General features: G+C 43.0%; 1 protein-coding gene across 1 annotated transcript; it reads right to left on the reverse strand.

Annotated features, from left to right (window-relative positions):
* Positions 1-622: 622 nt before the first annotated feature.
* Positions 623-16486, reverse strand: DUS1L (dihydrouridine synthase 1 like). The gene is made up of 13 exons (XM_069953042.1): positions 16112-16486; positions 11544-11652; positions 7832-7882; positions 7635-7747; positions 7474-7556; positions 6584-6687; positions 6051-6195; positions 3045-3141; positions 2656-2744; positions 2396-2544; positions 1827-1864; positions 1301-1376; positions 623-1227 (listed from the first exon to the last, which is right to left on the reverse strand). The coding sequence occupies exons 1-13, from the start codon at positions 16346-16348 to the stop codon at positions 1097-1099; spliced, it is 1422 nt and encodes a 473-aa protein (XP_069809143.1). The 5' UTR covers positions 16349-16486; the 3' UTR covers positions 623-1096.
* Positions 16487-17184: the final 698 nt, after the last annotated feature.

Below are 17184 nucleotides of genomic sequence, written 5' to 3' on the forward strand. Positions count from 1 at the left end.
TACCGGTAGCTAAAGAAGTTGGATGCAGCCCTAGGGACTCTGGGAAACCTTGGATAAAGCCATAGGCCATGTTGACATGGCATAAGACACTGGCCGTTCTGTGACCCGGCCGGGTCACAGAACGGCCAGTGTCAGAGAAGATCTCCCCGGTGGGTACTGCAGTACCAGCCGGATCATCTTTATTGCTGCTGAAGTCGGATGCGTGCACATCCGTGTGCGCCCGCATCCAAATTTCCTGCTGCTCACAATGGAGCGTGCATGCGGCCAAAGCCGCACTCTCCATTGTGTACACTGACAGGTTCTCTGCGGTCGCTATTCATTTTTGTGGTGCCGCTAGGGATCCTAGCCGGAGTGTATACTATGTGTATACACTCCGGACGGTATTCCATAGACGGGAGCACTACGCAAGTCCAAATTGGCAACAACAGCCATTATTTTTATGAAACTTACGTAGTGTGAACATAGCCTCAGGCTGTAAGTTCTTGAGCAGCAAGTAGTTAAGCATCTTGGGGGCATTTTAAGGCAACTGCAATTTAATTTGACCCCTACCATTCTATAAAAACTTTCAAATGCCCTGCTACAAAAGAGTTCCAGCAATTACAAACCAGTAAAGAGATCAGACTTGTCCAGAAATGCTGAAAACGTTTAATATATTCACAAACAATAACCTAGGATTGTCACCCTCCACATCACACTGTCATCTATGTAGCGATCACAGCTAAACTTCTGAGACATAACACATTCACACACACTGGGTAGAAGCAGGTAAGATCTTTATTTTCCATGTTTGTGTCTAAAAGTTTAAAACGTCTCCCTGTTAATGCAGATCCTTTGCCGTGTCCCAGGTTGAAGAGGATGTAAATCCAGTAGCAGCATATCATAAAAAGGCAATGATGGTACCTTTCCAAGTCCAGTCGGAAAGAAAAAAAAAAAAGGATTTTAAAGCTTAAAAAAAATGTCTGAAGTGCAAAAAGTTTGTACCGTGCCCTTTCACCATGGGATAGTGAGAGCCCCAGACATGTAGTAAAGTCTGCAGATTTCCCTGAGCAAGCGATAGGAGATGTGCCTGTGATGAGCCAGGTCCAGCAGTTTAGGCTCAGGCTTTGATCTCAGGGAGTGGCTGTGAGAGCTTTGATTCTGTCAGGTTTTTCTCCGAAACATCTTCGTCTGGTGTCGTCTTAGACTGAAGAGATTTCTCATATTTGGTTTTAAAAAGCAGCCCGTGACCTGCAGGCAATAGCAGAGTTTTAGTGAGGCTCAAATGATCTAGAGACGGCGGGCAAAGACAGCCAATACCAACCTGCACAGTCTGCCAACTCCCTGAACGCCTTCTTCTTGCAGCAGCTGCGGCACAGATGGAACACACACCTATTGCCCTGTAAAGAGCGGTAAGAGGGATAGTCTGTTATATACCACTGTAGGAAGGCCTATGCTTGTGGATTAGGAAATCACATACACAGCTATTGTTGAATCTATTTCTAGTACACAGCACTAAGGGCTCCTGTCAGGGCGGCGGGCTGATCATTACACTAAACAGGACTTCTGATGGGATCGGGTGGTGGATGGGTGTTTGGGGGGCTTTAGGGTATGATTACACTATGGGCTTCTGTCTAGGTGTTAGGAATTTTTCTAACTTTGCTTATGTAATAACATATTTAAAAAATAGATTTGGGCCGGAGTTTTCCTTTAATGTGCAACTGCAGTAAGTTCTGCTACTTTTATACCTACATACTGGATGCATGACAGTTTGACAAGTTATATCCTCTTAGATCAATGTCTCGGAACTGCTCTTGGTGAACATAGGAATATGTCTACTTGAAGCTCACCTTGGGGTTTCCACACTGGTCACATTTTGCATATTTGGCTGGAATAAAGAGATAAACATAATTAATGCTTAGACCTTGGACAGTATTAAATTGGTTATCCACGATCAGAGATACATAGCCACTTTCTTTCAAAAACACTTCAGTACTCAGCATGTATGTGGCATTAAAGCTCAATACCACTGTGACTGTAGCCAATTGGAAATGTTACATACAACCTGAAGACATTTTGGAAGAAAGCTGCTGTGTTTTTCTACTTCTAGATAACCCCCTTTAATAGGATTTAAAAAAAAAAACTTGTGTCAAGTAAATGAGAGCTGCTGCTCTCTGGGGTTTTGTTATCCATGGGTGTCAGCAGACAGAGGGCCACTGACAGCTTTGGATTTATGCAGTCAATTCTCAATCGTTCAGTCTAAAAATAAGGTTTAACACCTGTTGAATACATTTTGGCTAGTAATCGCCTATCATGTACAAGAGGTATAATGTAATACATATATGTGGAACCAATAGTAATACATTATGAGATAGGGTTGAATCCAATTATGCTCTGCTATATCCAAGGAGTGACATACGTTTTACAGAATTGTCAAAACATTTGTTGGGATTACGGAGTTTCTTCTTCTGCTTGTTTTTTGACAGATGTTCTGCATTCCCATCTTCTTCATCCTCCAAAGCTCTCTTTCCTCGCACTCCACTTTCCTCTGTCGAGACATCTTTAGGGCTGAAAATAATTATGGCTAAATATATATATATGACACAGAGGTTACAGTACAGAGGACACTACAGAAAACATTTATATTAAATTTAGAAAAAGAGACAGTAAGAAACTCACGGTGGGCGGACATAAGGTTGGCAGATCCAGTGAGGGAATGGCAAATCCCCTGAGACAGCTTCACCTTCTTTCCTTTCAGAAATTTCTTCCTGCGAGGTATAAGATATGGTTATTATGATTCAGACCAACGTTCCCTAGCACAGAGGACCCTAGCAGGCATACCTTAATACCCCCTTGAAGGTTCTTGTCCTTTTAATAGCTTAGAATAGGACTGGTGTAAATATTTGTAGACCTTAAAATATCTGATTTTTAATGCATACTGAGCAAGTCATTTAAGTCAAACCCAAGCGTGCTCAAAGTTTTCACAATTCTATATAATATATATACACGTTTTTTATGTGTAGGAAAACAGCCGTATAAACAAGCTTGGAGACATTATATTTTTTTACCTGGCACCTGAGTTTCAGTTCTTTATTCACAGCAATGATGCCTTCTAGGCTCTTGGCTTTTGCCAGCTCTTCCCGTAGCACCTGGTAAACCTGCAAACTAGAGAGACCAGAACAGTGAGAATCTGCAGCAACATTTCAATGTTTCACTGAAAGCTACCACCTGACTGGGAAGTATGAAGTATACCAGCCGTTTTTTTTATGAAAGCCATTGGAGTCATAGTCCGAAGAACCCACTAGATCTTACTATAAAGCTACAAAGGTTTCCATAGGTTGCACATCCTCTTTAGTCTCTGTGAACTTGCTCTATATGAGAGGTTTTAAGAAACCTTATGGCCACAGCAAAAACATGGAAAGACTCTTCCATATGTTGGCGAAGAAACAGAACTCTCATTCCATCTCACTTGTGTTTTAATTTTTATTAACCCCTTAACCCATTTTGATGTCAAGCTATGTCATGGTGTTAAGGGGGAACAGAGGGTGCTCATAATGCGAGCCCTCTCTGTACAGAACCGCCCCCTGATATTAGCAGCTGGCACAAACCGTTTGTTCGTGTCAGCCAATAAACCATTTAAATGCTGTAAATGGCCTCAATGATGTAATGAAGCTGATCCAGGCTCAGTGATAAATTACTAGGGGCTTCAGCAGCCCTTTGTAATTGAGTACAAATTACATAGATCAATGCAGTACATATGTACTGCATTGATCTCTATGAGTAATCAGCGTATTGCTCATAGAAGTCCCCTACTACAAATTAGGGTATGTTCCCACTACGGAATATGCACAGAAGTTTCAGGTGGAGACCCTGTGGCGGTCCTGATATGGTTCCCTGCGGTACAGCATAGAGCTACTGTGCAGCTCGCAGAGCATACCAGCCACGGCAGCAGTAGTAGTTTTATAAAAGGTGAAAAAAAAATTTATTTTGCCGCACAAGGCAGGGAGAGGGGCGGCAGGCAAAAAGTTGTGACTAGTCATGGGTGGCTCCCTACCTGATGACTAGTTAGCGCCCTTCTCCCTGTTTTGGGCGGCATAATAAAACTTCTTTTTCACATTTCTAAAGCTACCACTGATGCTGACTGGTTCCCTTTAATAAAAGTTTAAATCAGCCCCCTTTTCCCATTTTATAAACAAAAGTAAACACACATTTTTGCTATGGCCGTGTGCAGAACCGCCTGAACTATTAAAGGATCACATTCCTGCACAGTAAACAGCTTAAGCGCAAAAACCCACCCAAGCATAAAATTGCAGATTTTTTGCTCGCATCACATGGAAAAATTTTATAAAAAAAGTGATCAAAAAAGTTGCATATACATAAGCAAGGTACTGATAAAAAGTGAAAATAAAAGCATTATATGAATTAGCATAGAGCAATTTTAAATACAGTTTATTTTTTAACGTTTGAATTTTTTGAAAGCAGTAAAATAAAATTAGAGCTATATAGATTGCATATCGTTCTAATTGTTCAGACTTGAGGAACATAGATACCATGTTAGTTTCACTACAGGGCAAACGGCATAAAGGTCTGTGTAAGTGTAGACAAAAGACAGCCCTTCCCATTTCTTTTATACACAATGTGTAAGCTATATACCATAGAGGTGTACAGTACCATGCTTGTGGTGCACATCAAACAGCATTTTCCCTAAAATGGAATCACTGGTTTACGTCAGCATTCTGATGCCTGGAGAATATCATACATGGGTTCTGTTCTCAGACGAAGTAACATCAAGAGGAGACTCTGGGCAGAGGCACACAGTGTGGCTCTTGGGGTTTGTGTGTAAGTATGCTCAGAACAGATCTACTCTGTATTATGCCATACATAATGAGTATGGACGAGCATCCTCATTACTACATCCACAGGAAAGGAAAAGAGTCGACATTTCAATTTCAAAGGTGTGAACGATTCCCTGGGGAGAGAACTCCTTTAATGTCTTCTAGAATAAACAGCTTACCAGAATTCTAACAAAATCCAATGCATCTTAAATAGGCACTGTGGTTTCTACAAACTTTGCATAGATCATTAGTACAAGCGAACACAGGAAACTTTGTAATATATCTTATCAGACAAAAGTGATTCCTTCTCCTATCTTCTAGCACCCCCTTCTCTTTCAGTTTAACAAATCGCTCACTGCTGGCCAGTGAGCCACGAGGACACTACATATAATGATGGTAAAGATCTTAATATTTCTATGCCAATTAACTTAGTCCATGTATAAATATCTTGCTAGGTTCTAACGTAAAATTCTGAAACACACATTGGGAAGTTTTTGGGAGCTTTGATTAGTCAGTTTTTATTTAAAAAATAATTTATTTTATACTGGTGGTTCAACTCCACTGTGATCCTACAACTATTGATTGTCCAGGAACATTTATTTAAAAAAGATAATTGTGCTTTACGACTCTGCGTCTTGCACATTGATATTTACTATGTTGTAATAATGAGCCTCTATGGTTCTGTAAGTTCATGATTAAAGTGCTCACTGCTGCCCCCTTGGTTCATGACAGATATTATCTAGAATAAGAGGATGAAGGGTTTAGAGCGCCATTGTTTGTTCTTGCCTCCCACTTGTCCTCGTCCACTTGTAGGTGTGTGTTTTCAGAGCCCAGATGGGCACATGCAAAGAAGCAAATAATAGACTATGCTCTGTTCCCCTGGCTCCATGCAGTGACATGATGGGGCGGATGTAATTGCTTATAGCCCCTCTGGCTCCTGTGCCTCCTATTGCCTGAAGCTGAACTACAGCTGTATGTTAGACTTTGAATCGTTGTTTATACAGATTAGTGGACTGTACTGCACAGTAGTAGAATAAAGTATATTCACTCTCTATGGGATTTCCAAGGCACAGAACCACCACAGAGAATAAATAGAGAGCTGACCATACACACAAGGTGCATTCCATTTATTCTGGGGCAATCCCTCCCCCAAAATTCATATGGGTAATTTCTTGACTTAGAAATACCCCTTTTAGAAGTGGATTTACCTAAAACTGAAAAATAAAACTTAATACTTACGTGTGGTGCCACAGTTTAAAGAGGTGTGCCCGCACAAAAGACAAAGGACATGGGTATTGCTGGGCAAGTTCTAAGTACTCCTCTGACATCTCCCACACATAGGGACTCTTCCCTTCAAACAAGGCTGGATTGTGAAGATTTCCCTCTAAAACACAAGAAGGTCACCTAGAAGGTCTTCTCCAGGTATTATAGACTAGCATGGTGATAACCAGCATGGTTTTAGGGTGCATGCACGCTGCGGAATGGCGAAGGACCAAGGCAGGCACGCACGTCTCCGCCCGTGTTATAGACTCCATTCTATGCACAGGCAGGGTCCACTCTCCGTCCAAAGAATGAACATGTTCATTCTTTGGACAGACAACGGAATCCGCACGTGCATAGAATGGAGTCTATGACATGGGCGGAGACGTGCGTGCCCGCCTTAGTCCCCCGGCAGGTGCGGGCTGCGGAATGTGCAACGGGTTAACCTTCGCCATTCCGCAGTGTGAATACACCCTTACTAGGGACTAAAGATCTGGACAAAATAAACCAACCTGCACTCATCACTCCTTGGACTCCAGTTTCTTGAAGGCATCGCTCCACATCACTAAGGTATTGGATATTCCCATTTGCAAAAACTGGGATGTTGACAGCCTTCCTATATGAGTTATTAAGGGAAAACAAATGAATTAGTGGTCATAACACATAAGAATGGAAACTATTTTCGTGGATTGGCGAGGATCTTTTGTGCATCAGGAAGAACAGAAGTGTTAGCTGTGATGGGCAAAAAAGCATTGATAATGAGATCAGGGGTTATTCAAAGTGATAGCATTTCACCAGGATCACTACATATTCTGTGGGAGTTTGACCACTGGAACCCCACCCATCATAAGATAAGGGGGCCACTGCACTGATTTATTACTGCATCCCCACTGTACAGGGAACTGCAGTAAGTGATAGGGGCCAGATAAACCTTCTAAACACATAAAATGGTAAAATAAATTTGCTTCCTTTGACAACCAAAGATGCAATATCTTCCATTGTCCACAAAGCATCTGACAAAGTGAAGCTCTACCCCATGAAATTCTGACAACTGTTCAATAGTCCTAGTTGTCATAAACCTCACCCAATGTGTCCCTGCTTTTCTAAGACAGTGGGAAAGATTTAGTGTCTTAACTTGGTGAACATAGTCTGAAGAATCACCACATTCATGAATTTGCCTCTCACTGTATAATCCATTTATACAGATGTTGTGTAATTTCTAGCCTATTGATTGTGTAGCAATAAAATGTTGGTACACAGCGTCACACTTTAAGCGACGCCACTTGCCCAGCAAGGCATAAAAATCATATAAAAATGGATATTAAATGGGGTGCTAGGCATGTAAGCCAGCTTCCTGATGCATTTGGAATAGTGAATTTTTCTTAAGTGCTAATACACTCACCTAACAGCTTTTATATGTTCCCATGAAGCAACACCAGTTAGAGGACCTTTCTGCTCCTTGGTGCGACCATGAACTGTCAGAAGCTGAAACAAAATCTTGTGAGAATCCAAGAATGAGACACATAGCACACACACACAACACACCTTCCACACAACACCCACCTGGCACCCGGCTTTCTCTAGTAACTTGGCATATGTGACAGTTTTTTCAATCTCAGGAAAGACACGAATTTTACAAGTGATGGGAACGGACAACTTCTGGTTCGCCAGCTGAACTAAGAAATGAAGGGATGTAAAAGTCAGATATAAAATAGCAACTGGAAATCTTATGAAACAATTACTTTAAACAGGACACATACTCATCTTCTCCAGCAGCTCCCATTCATCTTGTAGAAATGCTCCATAGTGACCTGTACAATAAGAACACAGGCATGTTTACCATCCAGGCACCCAACATAGCAATGCATGTGACCCCAAAACGGCTTGTCCTTATCAATAAGCTGACTCCTGCATGTAACGCTGGCTTATACTATTATTCATAGAAACCAACTCTAAGTGTTAAATATTCCCGCATTACCACAGCATGGGCAGCAAAGAATTACACAGTGTCCTTTGAAATCAAACTGCACATGCAATAAGGCTACTAAAACCGATAACCTCCAACAATTCAAACCAGTGGCTCTCCAGCTAAGAAACTGCAACTCCCAGCATGTCCTGTCAGCCGCTGGCTGAGCAGAGTAGTTTTACATCACCAGCAAACAACTGGGGTGACCTATTTACCTATCCTAACTACAACTTAAAGGGGTCGATAAAACATTACAAAGAGACAGAGGGGTAGACCAAGGAACCCAGGATCCGCAAGTGAATGGCCTCTCGGGTGAGGAGGCACCCACAGAGCTTGGTAAAGCTTTAACAACAGAACAAGACAGAGCACCTCTGCCACAGGAACAAAACTGACCCAATGAGAGAGAGGCTACAGAAAGAAGAACTTCCATTGAGGTAAAAAAAATAGGAGAGACCCTCAAAGGAAAGTCTTGACCATAATGTGGAGGGCTGTAAAGGTGGACTGTGTCATAACAGGTGCAGAGAAAAACTTGTGGGGTAGCCTGGGCCACAGATAGCACACCCGGGAAGTTCCGACAGGGCCAATAACGCAACTCCTTCACCTATAGGGCAATGAAATAAGGATGCTGGTGTGGAAACTACAAGTAGTAAGGGTACCATTATACGAAGCGATTTTTCGACAATTAACGATAAACGAACTTAAACTACCGCTATGGCGAACGACCTGAAATCGTTCACCCAATTACACAGCACAGTGGCTCAGTGCTTAGCACTGTTGCCTTGCAGCGCTGGAGTCCTGGGTTCAAACCCCACCAAGGGCAACATCTGCAAAGAGTTTGTATGTTCTCTTTGAGTTTGCGTGGGTTTTCTCCGGGTACTCTGGTTTACTCCCACACACAAAAAAAAAAAAACAGAAAAAACATACAAGCGCTGCAGAATCTGTGTGCGCTATACAAATAAACTATTATTATTATTATTGTGGTAATCATTACTTATGATCGTTATTGCTTTCGTCCAGTCGTCACTACTGAGTTTGCCGCTACTGCGTACCACGTCTTATTACATGTGAACGATTTGCAAACGATCAACGATGAAAATAGGTCAAAATTCTATTAAACGACCAACGATTTCTCGTTGGTCGTTTAATCGTTGTCTGCTATTACACTAAACCATTATCGTTTAAAATCGAACGATTTAACGATTTTTTGAACAATAATCATACTGTGTAATACCACCCTAAGATGAGAGAACATGTGGCAGATTTATCAATGTGGTGCAGACTGCCACACTTGAAATCTGTTGCACTTGAAGACTGTCTGCTCTAAAGTCACACCAACTATTAGTCTGCCTGAAGTGTGCCAGAATTTTCAGCCAGATTTTGTCACGAGGGTCGCACCCTAGGTCTTACACATGACCTAATGGACAGAAGTCAGACGCAGACACATTAGTAAGGCCTTATTCACACGTAATTATATTTTCCTGGATAAAAATCTGGATCCTCTATTTTTCATCCGCAAAAAATCATCTGATTTGTATCCGTTTTTTTGCTGATCCGCAAAAAAAGGTGTAGTGGAGAAAAAAAAGAGGGGATGGCAAAAATGATGTCAGTAGCTCTCCCAACCCCCCCAAAAAAGGTCACCTGGTGATCTGGGGGTCATTCTACAGTCATTTCTATCAGGCAGGATATTTCTGGCAGGAGGAGCTTGGACAAAAAAAACCAAATCCGTTATTTGGATGGTTTTGCGTATTGCAATGTACTCTCCGCAAATTTTGTGCTTTTCATAGACTTCTATTGGAGTATCCGTTCTCTAATTATGGACCGTATTACATGTCCGTTTTTTTTTTTGTCAAGGATTGCGGATCTGCAAAAAAACTGAATGTATGAATAGCACCATTGAAAATAATGGGTTGTAATGGATTCAGTCTTTCCTGGTCTGGGAAAAAGGATGAAAAATACTGACGTGTGAATTAGGCCTTAATCTAGGCCAATGACTCCCATAGAAATGGAAGTCATTTACGGCTAATGAAGTAACAATAGGTAGAACCTGTGGTAGAGATGTGGAACCTTGTAAAACAATCATTTCACCCATGTAAGGGGCAGAAGGGGGGGGGGCAATGAAGCAGCACAGTATAAAGCAAGTATAAAGGAGAAGGCCACTTTTGCTTAACACCATTACTCCTCCTAAGGAAGGGGGAATATGGCTATTGGAGTAGCACATTAGGTATTACCCACAGTAAAGGAGTACTCTGCCTATGGAGAATGTGGGTAATGTGACTGCTGGAGTAGTATACTAGGCCCTATGTATAATGGGAGAAAACACCCCTCTAAAACACAATTACGCTACTAAAGAAAAGGGGTAACATGACTGCTGCATTAGCATGATAGCTACTATGTATAATGGAGTAGCTAACCTCTGTACAACACAATTACTCCACCTAAGGAAGGGGGTAATGTGGTTGCTGACATAGCATAATAAGTACCATGTATAGTACAGCAACACTGTACACATAGGGTCACTTTGCATAATCTGCGACCAGACTCCAACTGTGGAAGCAGTATTCATGGGATGGGTGACCAGCAGAGGAGGAAAGCAGGCGGAGGACTGATGGTTTTCTGACATACTTAAAGAGGATGTACCATCAGGTACATCCTTTAACCTGACACAGGGATAGAACGGCGCCGTCACGGGCATAGAGGGGAGGGAATTCTCACCCACTGGGGGCGGCCCGGACGGCCTCCAGTGCTTGAGCACCGGCCAGTAGCCGTGGATAGAACGGCGTTGTACATGTCAACCGGGCCGCAGTTCGAAAAACGGTCCACGGTACCACTTGCCCGTGACGGGGCCGTTCTATCCCTGTGTCAGGTCAAAGAGGATGTACCTGATGGTACATCCTCTTTAAAGGGAAGACAGAAAGTGTGAAGGCTCACGCTGACTAACCCTCTGGATCATGTAGTACTGACACATGACTAACTCAATGAGGCAATTTCTATTTTTTACCTAGGGCTGGATTTAATATTATCAGAAGGACCATGTAATCATGTTTTTATGAAAGTAGTCGACTAGGATGATGCACAAGTGTAATGGACCATTCATAATGACCAACAGTGCTGGGGGGAGGTAAACGGTAAATAAATAAGGCTGGGTTCACACTGTATGTGCAGTCCATTTAACGTATATGTTTTATGAAAAATGGATTGAAAACTGATGCAAAAACAGATGTATTTGTGCGCAGTGTGTTTTTTTTTTCTAGCGTACACAAAACTGAGGTTGACCACATTTTTGTGTACGTTAAAAGTAAACATTTAATAATGGATACGTTAAACGGACTGCAAAAACACAGTGTGATCCCAGCCTAAATAGCGAGTGTAGTTGTCCCTAGCAGTGCTGGTTAGGCATATATATATATATATATATATATTTTTTTTTTTTTTTTTTTTTTTTTTGCCATATGCGAGTCCCCTTATCAAGTCTGCAGTGCTAAGGTGGTACAGGTAGGAGACTTTACCTCTCTTTGCAATCATCTGTGGACAGCCAAGGTTCAGATCAATGGCGTCACAATAATCCTGCGCCAGCAGAGCTGCCTGGACAAAAACTTCAGGGTCATTCGCACAAAACTAAAAAGAAAAAAGAAAAATTAAGACAAATATGGAAACCACCTACATGGCAGCGCAGGAGTACATGCAAGGAGATGGGGGGGTGGGGTTGTGGTTTTATTCACAGGCTCCAAGGATTAACTATTCAGCTTCAGAGCAATGAATGAGGCCTGCTGCCTCCCAGGGATGTCAAACTCAGGTCCTCCAGCTGTTGCAAAACTACAATTCCCATCATGCTTTAGCTTTGGCTGTCCAGGCATGATGGGAGTTGTAGTTTTGAAACAGTTGGAGGGCCTGAGTTTGACACATGTGCTCTATACTATAGACTTCTGCTGCTTCCTACATCCTAACACTGCTGCTCCCTCTATACTATAGACTTCTGCTGCTTCCTACATCCTATAACACTGCTGCTCCCTCTATACTATAGACTTCTGCTGCTTCCTACATTCTATAACACTGCTGCTCCCTCTATACTATAGACTTCTGCTGCTTCCTACATCCTAACACTGCTGCTCCCTCTATACTATAGACTTCTGCTGCTTCCTACATCCTATAACACTGCTGCTCCCTCTATACTATAGACTTCAGCTGCTTCCTACATCCTATAACACTGCTGCTCCCTCTATACTATAGACTTCAGCTGCTTCCTACATTCTATAACACTGCTGCTCCCTCTATACTATAGACTTCTGCTGCTTCCTACATCCTTACACTGCTGCTCCCTCTATACTATAGACTTCTGCTGCTTCCTACATCCTATAACACCGCTGCTCCCTCTATACTATAGACTTCTGCTGCTTCCTACATCCTAACACTGCTGCTCCCTCTATACTATAGACTTCTGCTGCTTCCTACATTCTATAACACTGCTGCTCCCTCTATACTATAGACTTCAGCTGCTTCCTATATCCTATAACACTGCTGCTCCCTCTATACTATAGACTTCTGCTGCTTCCTACATTCTATAACACTGCTGCTCCCTCTATACTATAGACTTCTGCTGCTTCCTACATCCTATAACACTGCTGCTCCCTCTATAATATAGACTTCTGCTGCTTCCTACATCCTATAACACTGCTGCTCCCTCTATACTATAGACTTCTGCTGCTTCCTACATCCTATAACACTGCTGCTCCCTCTATACTATAGACTTCTGCTGCTTCCTACATCCTTACACTGCTGCTCCCTCTATACTATAGACTTCTGCTGCTTCCTACATCCTATAACACTGCTGCTCCCTCTATACTATAGACTTCTGCTGCTTCCTACATCCTATAACACTGCTGCTCCCTCTATACTATAGACTTCTGCTGCTTCCTACATCCTAACACTGCTGCTCCCTCTATACTATAGACTTCTGCTGCTTCCTACATCCTATAACACTGCTGCTCCCTCTATAATATAGACTTCTGCTGCTTCCTACATCCTATAACACTGCTGCTCCCTCTATACTATAGACTTTTGCTGCTTCCTACATCCTATAACACTGCTGCTCCCTCTATACTATAGACTTCTGCTGCTTCCTACATCCTATAACACTGCTGCTCCCTCTATACTATAGACTTCTGCTGCTTCCTACATCCTATAACACTGCTGCTCCCTCTATACTATAGACTTCTGCTGCTTCCTACATCCTATAACACTGCTGCTCCCTCTATACTATAGACTTCAGCTGCTTCCTACATTCTATAACACTGCTGCTCCCTCTATACTATAGACTTCTGCTGCTTCCTACATCCTATAACACTGCTGCTCCCTCTATACTATAGACTTCTGCTGCTTCCTACATCCTAACACTGCTGCTCCCTCTATACTATAGACTTCTGCTGCTTCCTACACCCTATAACACTGCTGCTCCCTCTATAATATAGACTTCTGCTGCTTCCTACATCCTATAACACTGCTGCTCCCTCTATACTATAGACTTCTGCTGCTTCCTACATCCTATAACACTGCTGCTCCCTCTATACTATAGACTTCTGCTGCTTCCTACATCCTATAACACTGCTGCTCCCTCTATACTATAGACTTCTGCTGCTTCCTACATCCTATAACACTGCTGCTCCCTCTATACTATAGACTTCTGCTGCTTCCTACATCCTATAACACTGCTGCTCCCTCTATACTATAGACTTCTGCTGCTTCCTACATTCTATAACACTGCTGCTCCCTCTATACTATAGACTTCTGCTGCTTCCTACATCCTATAACACTGCTGCTCCCTCTATACTATAGACTTCTGCTGCTTCCTACATCCTATAACACTGCTGCTCCCTCTATACTATAGACTTCTGCTGCTTCCTACATCCTAACACTGCTGCTCCCTCTATACTATAGACTTCTGCTGCTTCCTACATCCTAACACTGCTGCTCCCTCTATAATATAGACTTCTGCTGCTTCCTACATCCTATAACACTGCTGCTCCCTCTATACTATAGACTTCTGCTGCTTCCTACATCCTATAACACTGCTGCTCCCTCTATACTAGACTTCTGCTGCTTCCTACATCCTATAACACTGCTGCTCCCTCTATAATATAGACTTCTGCTGCTTCCTACATCCTTACACTGCTGCTCCCTCTATAATATAGACTTCTGCTGCTTCCTACATCCTATAACACTGCTGCTCCCTCTATAATATAGACTTCTGCTGCTTCCTACATCCTATAACACTGCTGCTCCCTCTATACTATAGACTTCTGCTGCTTCCTACATCCTATAACACTGCTGCTCCCTCTATAATATAGACTTCTGCTGCTTCCTACATCCTTACACTGCTGCTCCCTCTATACTATAGACTTCTGCTGCTTCCTAACACCCTATAACACTGCTGCTCCCTCTATACTATAGACTTCTGCTGCTTCCTACATCCTATAACACTGCTGCTCCCTCTATACTATAGACTTCTGCTGCTTCCTACATCCTATAACACTGCTGCTCCCTCTATACTATAGACTTCTGCTGCTTCCTACATCCTATAACACTGCTGCTCCCTCTATAATATAGGATGTAGGAAGCAGCAGAAGTCTATATTATAGAGGGAGCAGCAGTGTTATAGGATGTAGGAAGCAGCAGAAGTCTATAACACTGCTGCTCCCTCTATACTATAGACTTCTGCTGCTTCCTACATCCTATAACACTGCTGCTCCCTCTATAATATAGACTTCTGCTGCTTCCTACATCCTATAACACTGCTGCTCCCTCTATAATATAGACTTCTGCTGCTTCCTACATCCTATAACACTGCTGCTCCCTCTATACTATAGACTTCTGCTGCTTCCTACATCCTATAACACTGCTGCTCCCTCTATACTATAGACTTCTGCTGCTTCCTACATCCTATAACACTGCTGCTCCCTCTATACTATAGACTTCTGCTGCTTCCTACATCCTATAACACTGCTGCTCCCTCTATACTATAGACTTCTGCTGCTTCCTACATCCTATAACACTGCTGCTCCCTCTATACTATAGACTTCTGCTGCTTCCTACATCCTAACACTGCTGCTCCCTCTATACTATAGACTTCTGCTGCTTCCTACATCCTATAACACTGCTGCTCCCTCTATACTATAGACTTCTGCTGCTTCCTACATCCTATAACACTGCTGCTCCCTCTATACTATAGACTTCTGCTGCTTCCTACATCCTATAACACTGCTGCTCCCTCTATAATATAGACTTCTGCTGCTTCCTACATCCTATAACACTGCTGCTCCCTCTATACTATAGACTTCTGCTGCTTCCTACATCCTATAACACTGCTGCTCCCTCTATAATATAGACTTCTGCTGCTTCCTACATCCTATAACACTGCTGCTCCCTCTATAATATAGACTTCTGCTGCTTCCTACATCCTATAACACTGCTGCTCCCTCTATACTATAGACTTCTGCTGCTTCCTACATTCTATAACACTGCTGCTCCCTCTATAATATAGACTTCTGCTGCTTCCTACATCCTATAACACTGCTGCTCCCTCTATACTATAGACTTCTGCTGCTTCCTACATTCTATAACACTGCTGCTCCCTCTATAATATAGACTTCAGCTGCTTGGGGTTTCCTTGCTGTTCTCCGCTATAATGAATGCGCAGCACGGTCCAGCGCAGAAGGTTACATCCCGGCTCTATAGATGATGCCACATCTGTCCTATCACTCCAATGGGAAAGGAAAATGATAAATAATCCCTAAGGGAGCATTCACACATACAGGATCTGCAAGAGGTTTGATGCTGCAGATATCAATGTAACTAAATAACAGAACACACCATCAAATCTGCTGCAGATCCTGTACATGTGAACACAGCCTAAAGATGACTGGGATGGGGCCATGATCAGACACTACAACCCCCATCAGCCATGTCTCCATGGATACTGATTGTTATAGAGGTGTCTCCTAGTTCTGGTCCATATCTGCCCCCAGCACCAGGATTAGGGGCCCTGCCTGCACCACTGCTGGCAGCCACTGGGGGGCGTTACCTGGACGATGAGCGGCCGGTCCTCGGGGGACACCTCACAGTACAGGTTCTCCTTACGGTAGTTGGCATCACGTACAAACACCTGGGCGTGCAGCATGGGGGTGTAGCAGAGCTGGGCACCATGTCTCCGGCTCAGGAGCCTCCAGGCTAACTCGCTCTGATCCACCATTGGGGCCAACACATAGCGAGCTCCCCTCAGGGTCTCTCTCCAGAAGTCCATGCCCTGCAGCTTAGCCATGCTGACGGCTGCCCGGTGTCCCGGGGCCACAGAGCTCAGCGCTCCCGAGTGCCCGGCGGCTCTACCGGCAATCTCATGCCCGACCGCCGATACTCAGCTCCTCTCCGGTGCCATGACTCGGCCACTTCCGGCAGTGAGCAAGATACTTCCGGTCTGTCCGTCACTGACTTCCTTCCCCGCGGTGCAGCAGACAGTAGTTTTACCAGATACAAAGATACGTTTTCTTAGTTCCGTATTACGATAATTATCATTATGCAATGTTCTGTGTCTGCTGTCTGCAATTCTGGTTAAATGCATATTCAGAACTACATAAACTGTACCCTACCCTTCCTAGCAGGGTATGTAGTACTATGCTAATGTTATAATTCGTTCATACATTTCTAGGAGGAATAACAGAGGAATAGTACAGAGTTAATAGAAAAAATATTTTAAAATGTAAAAATCTCAAATCTTCCAGTACTTTTCAGCTGCTGCACGACCCGCAGGAAGCGGTGTATTCTTTCCAGTCTGACACAGTGTTCTCTGCTGCCACTTCTGTACATGTCAGGAACTATCACCTGCAGAAAAGGTTTTGTATGGGAATTTATGTGCTATTGTTCTGGACAGTACCTGTCAGGGACAGAGGTGGCAGTAGAGAGCACCCTGTTAGACTACAAATAATGCACAACAACAAAGGAAGGCTTGAGATTTTCCAACTCTGTATAACTTCTGGATCTGCAATCTGGATTTGGTCACTAACAGTATGGTAGTAATAATAGTGATTATGGTGTGGCTGTAATATATGCCCCATGTATACTGGTATTATTGGTCTCGGTTGACTGGATTTGATCAGTATG

This window comes from Dendropsophus ebraccatus, chromosome 14 (assembly GCF_027789765.1).
Source record: "Dendropsophus ebraccatus isolate aDenEbr1 chromosome 14, aDenEbr1.pat, whole genome shotgun sequence".
NCBI classification, from domain to species: Eukaryota; Metazoa; Chordata; class Amphibia; order Anura; family Hylidae; genus Dendropsophus; species Dendropsophus ebraccatus.

What these genes read in the sequence shown, in the direction of transcription:
- DUS1L (XM_069953042.1), bottom strand. Translation starts at nt 16,348, where the DNA reads ATGGCTAAGCTGCAGGGCATGGACTTCTGGAGAGAGACCCTGAGGGGA. An exon ending in TAGAGAAAGCCGGGTGCCAG is followed by an intron (nt 7,557 to 7,634) that starts GTGGGTGTTGTG and finishes ATTTTGTTTCAG; the next exon opens with CTTCTGACAGTTCATGGTCG. An exon ending in CAACCTTATGTCCGCCCACC is followed by an intron (nt 2,545 to 2,655) that starts GTGAGTTTCTTA and finishes AATTATTTTCAG; the next exon opens with CCCTAAAGATGTCTCGACAG.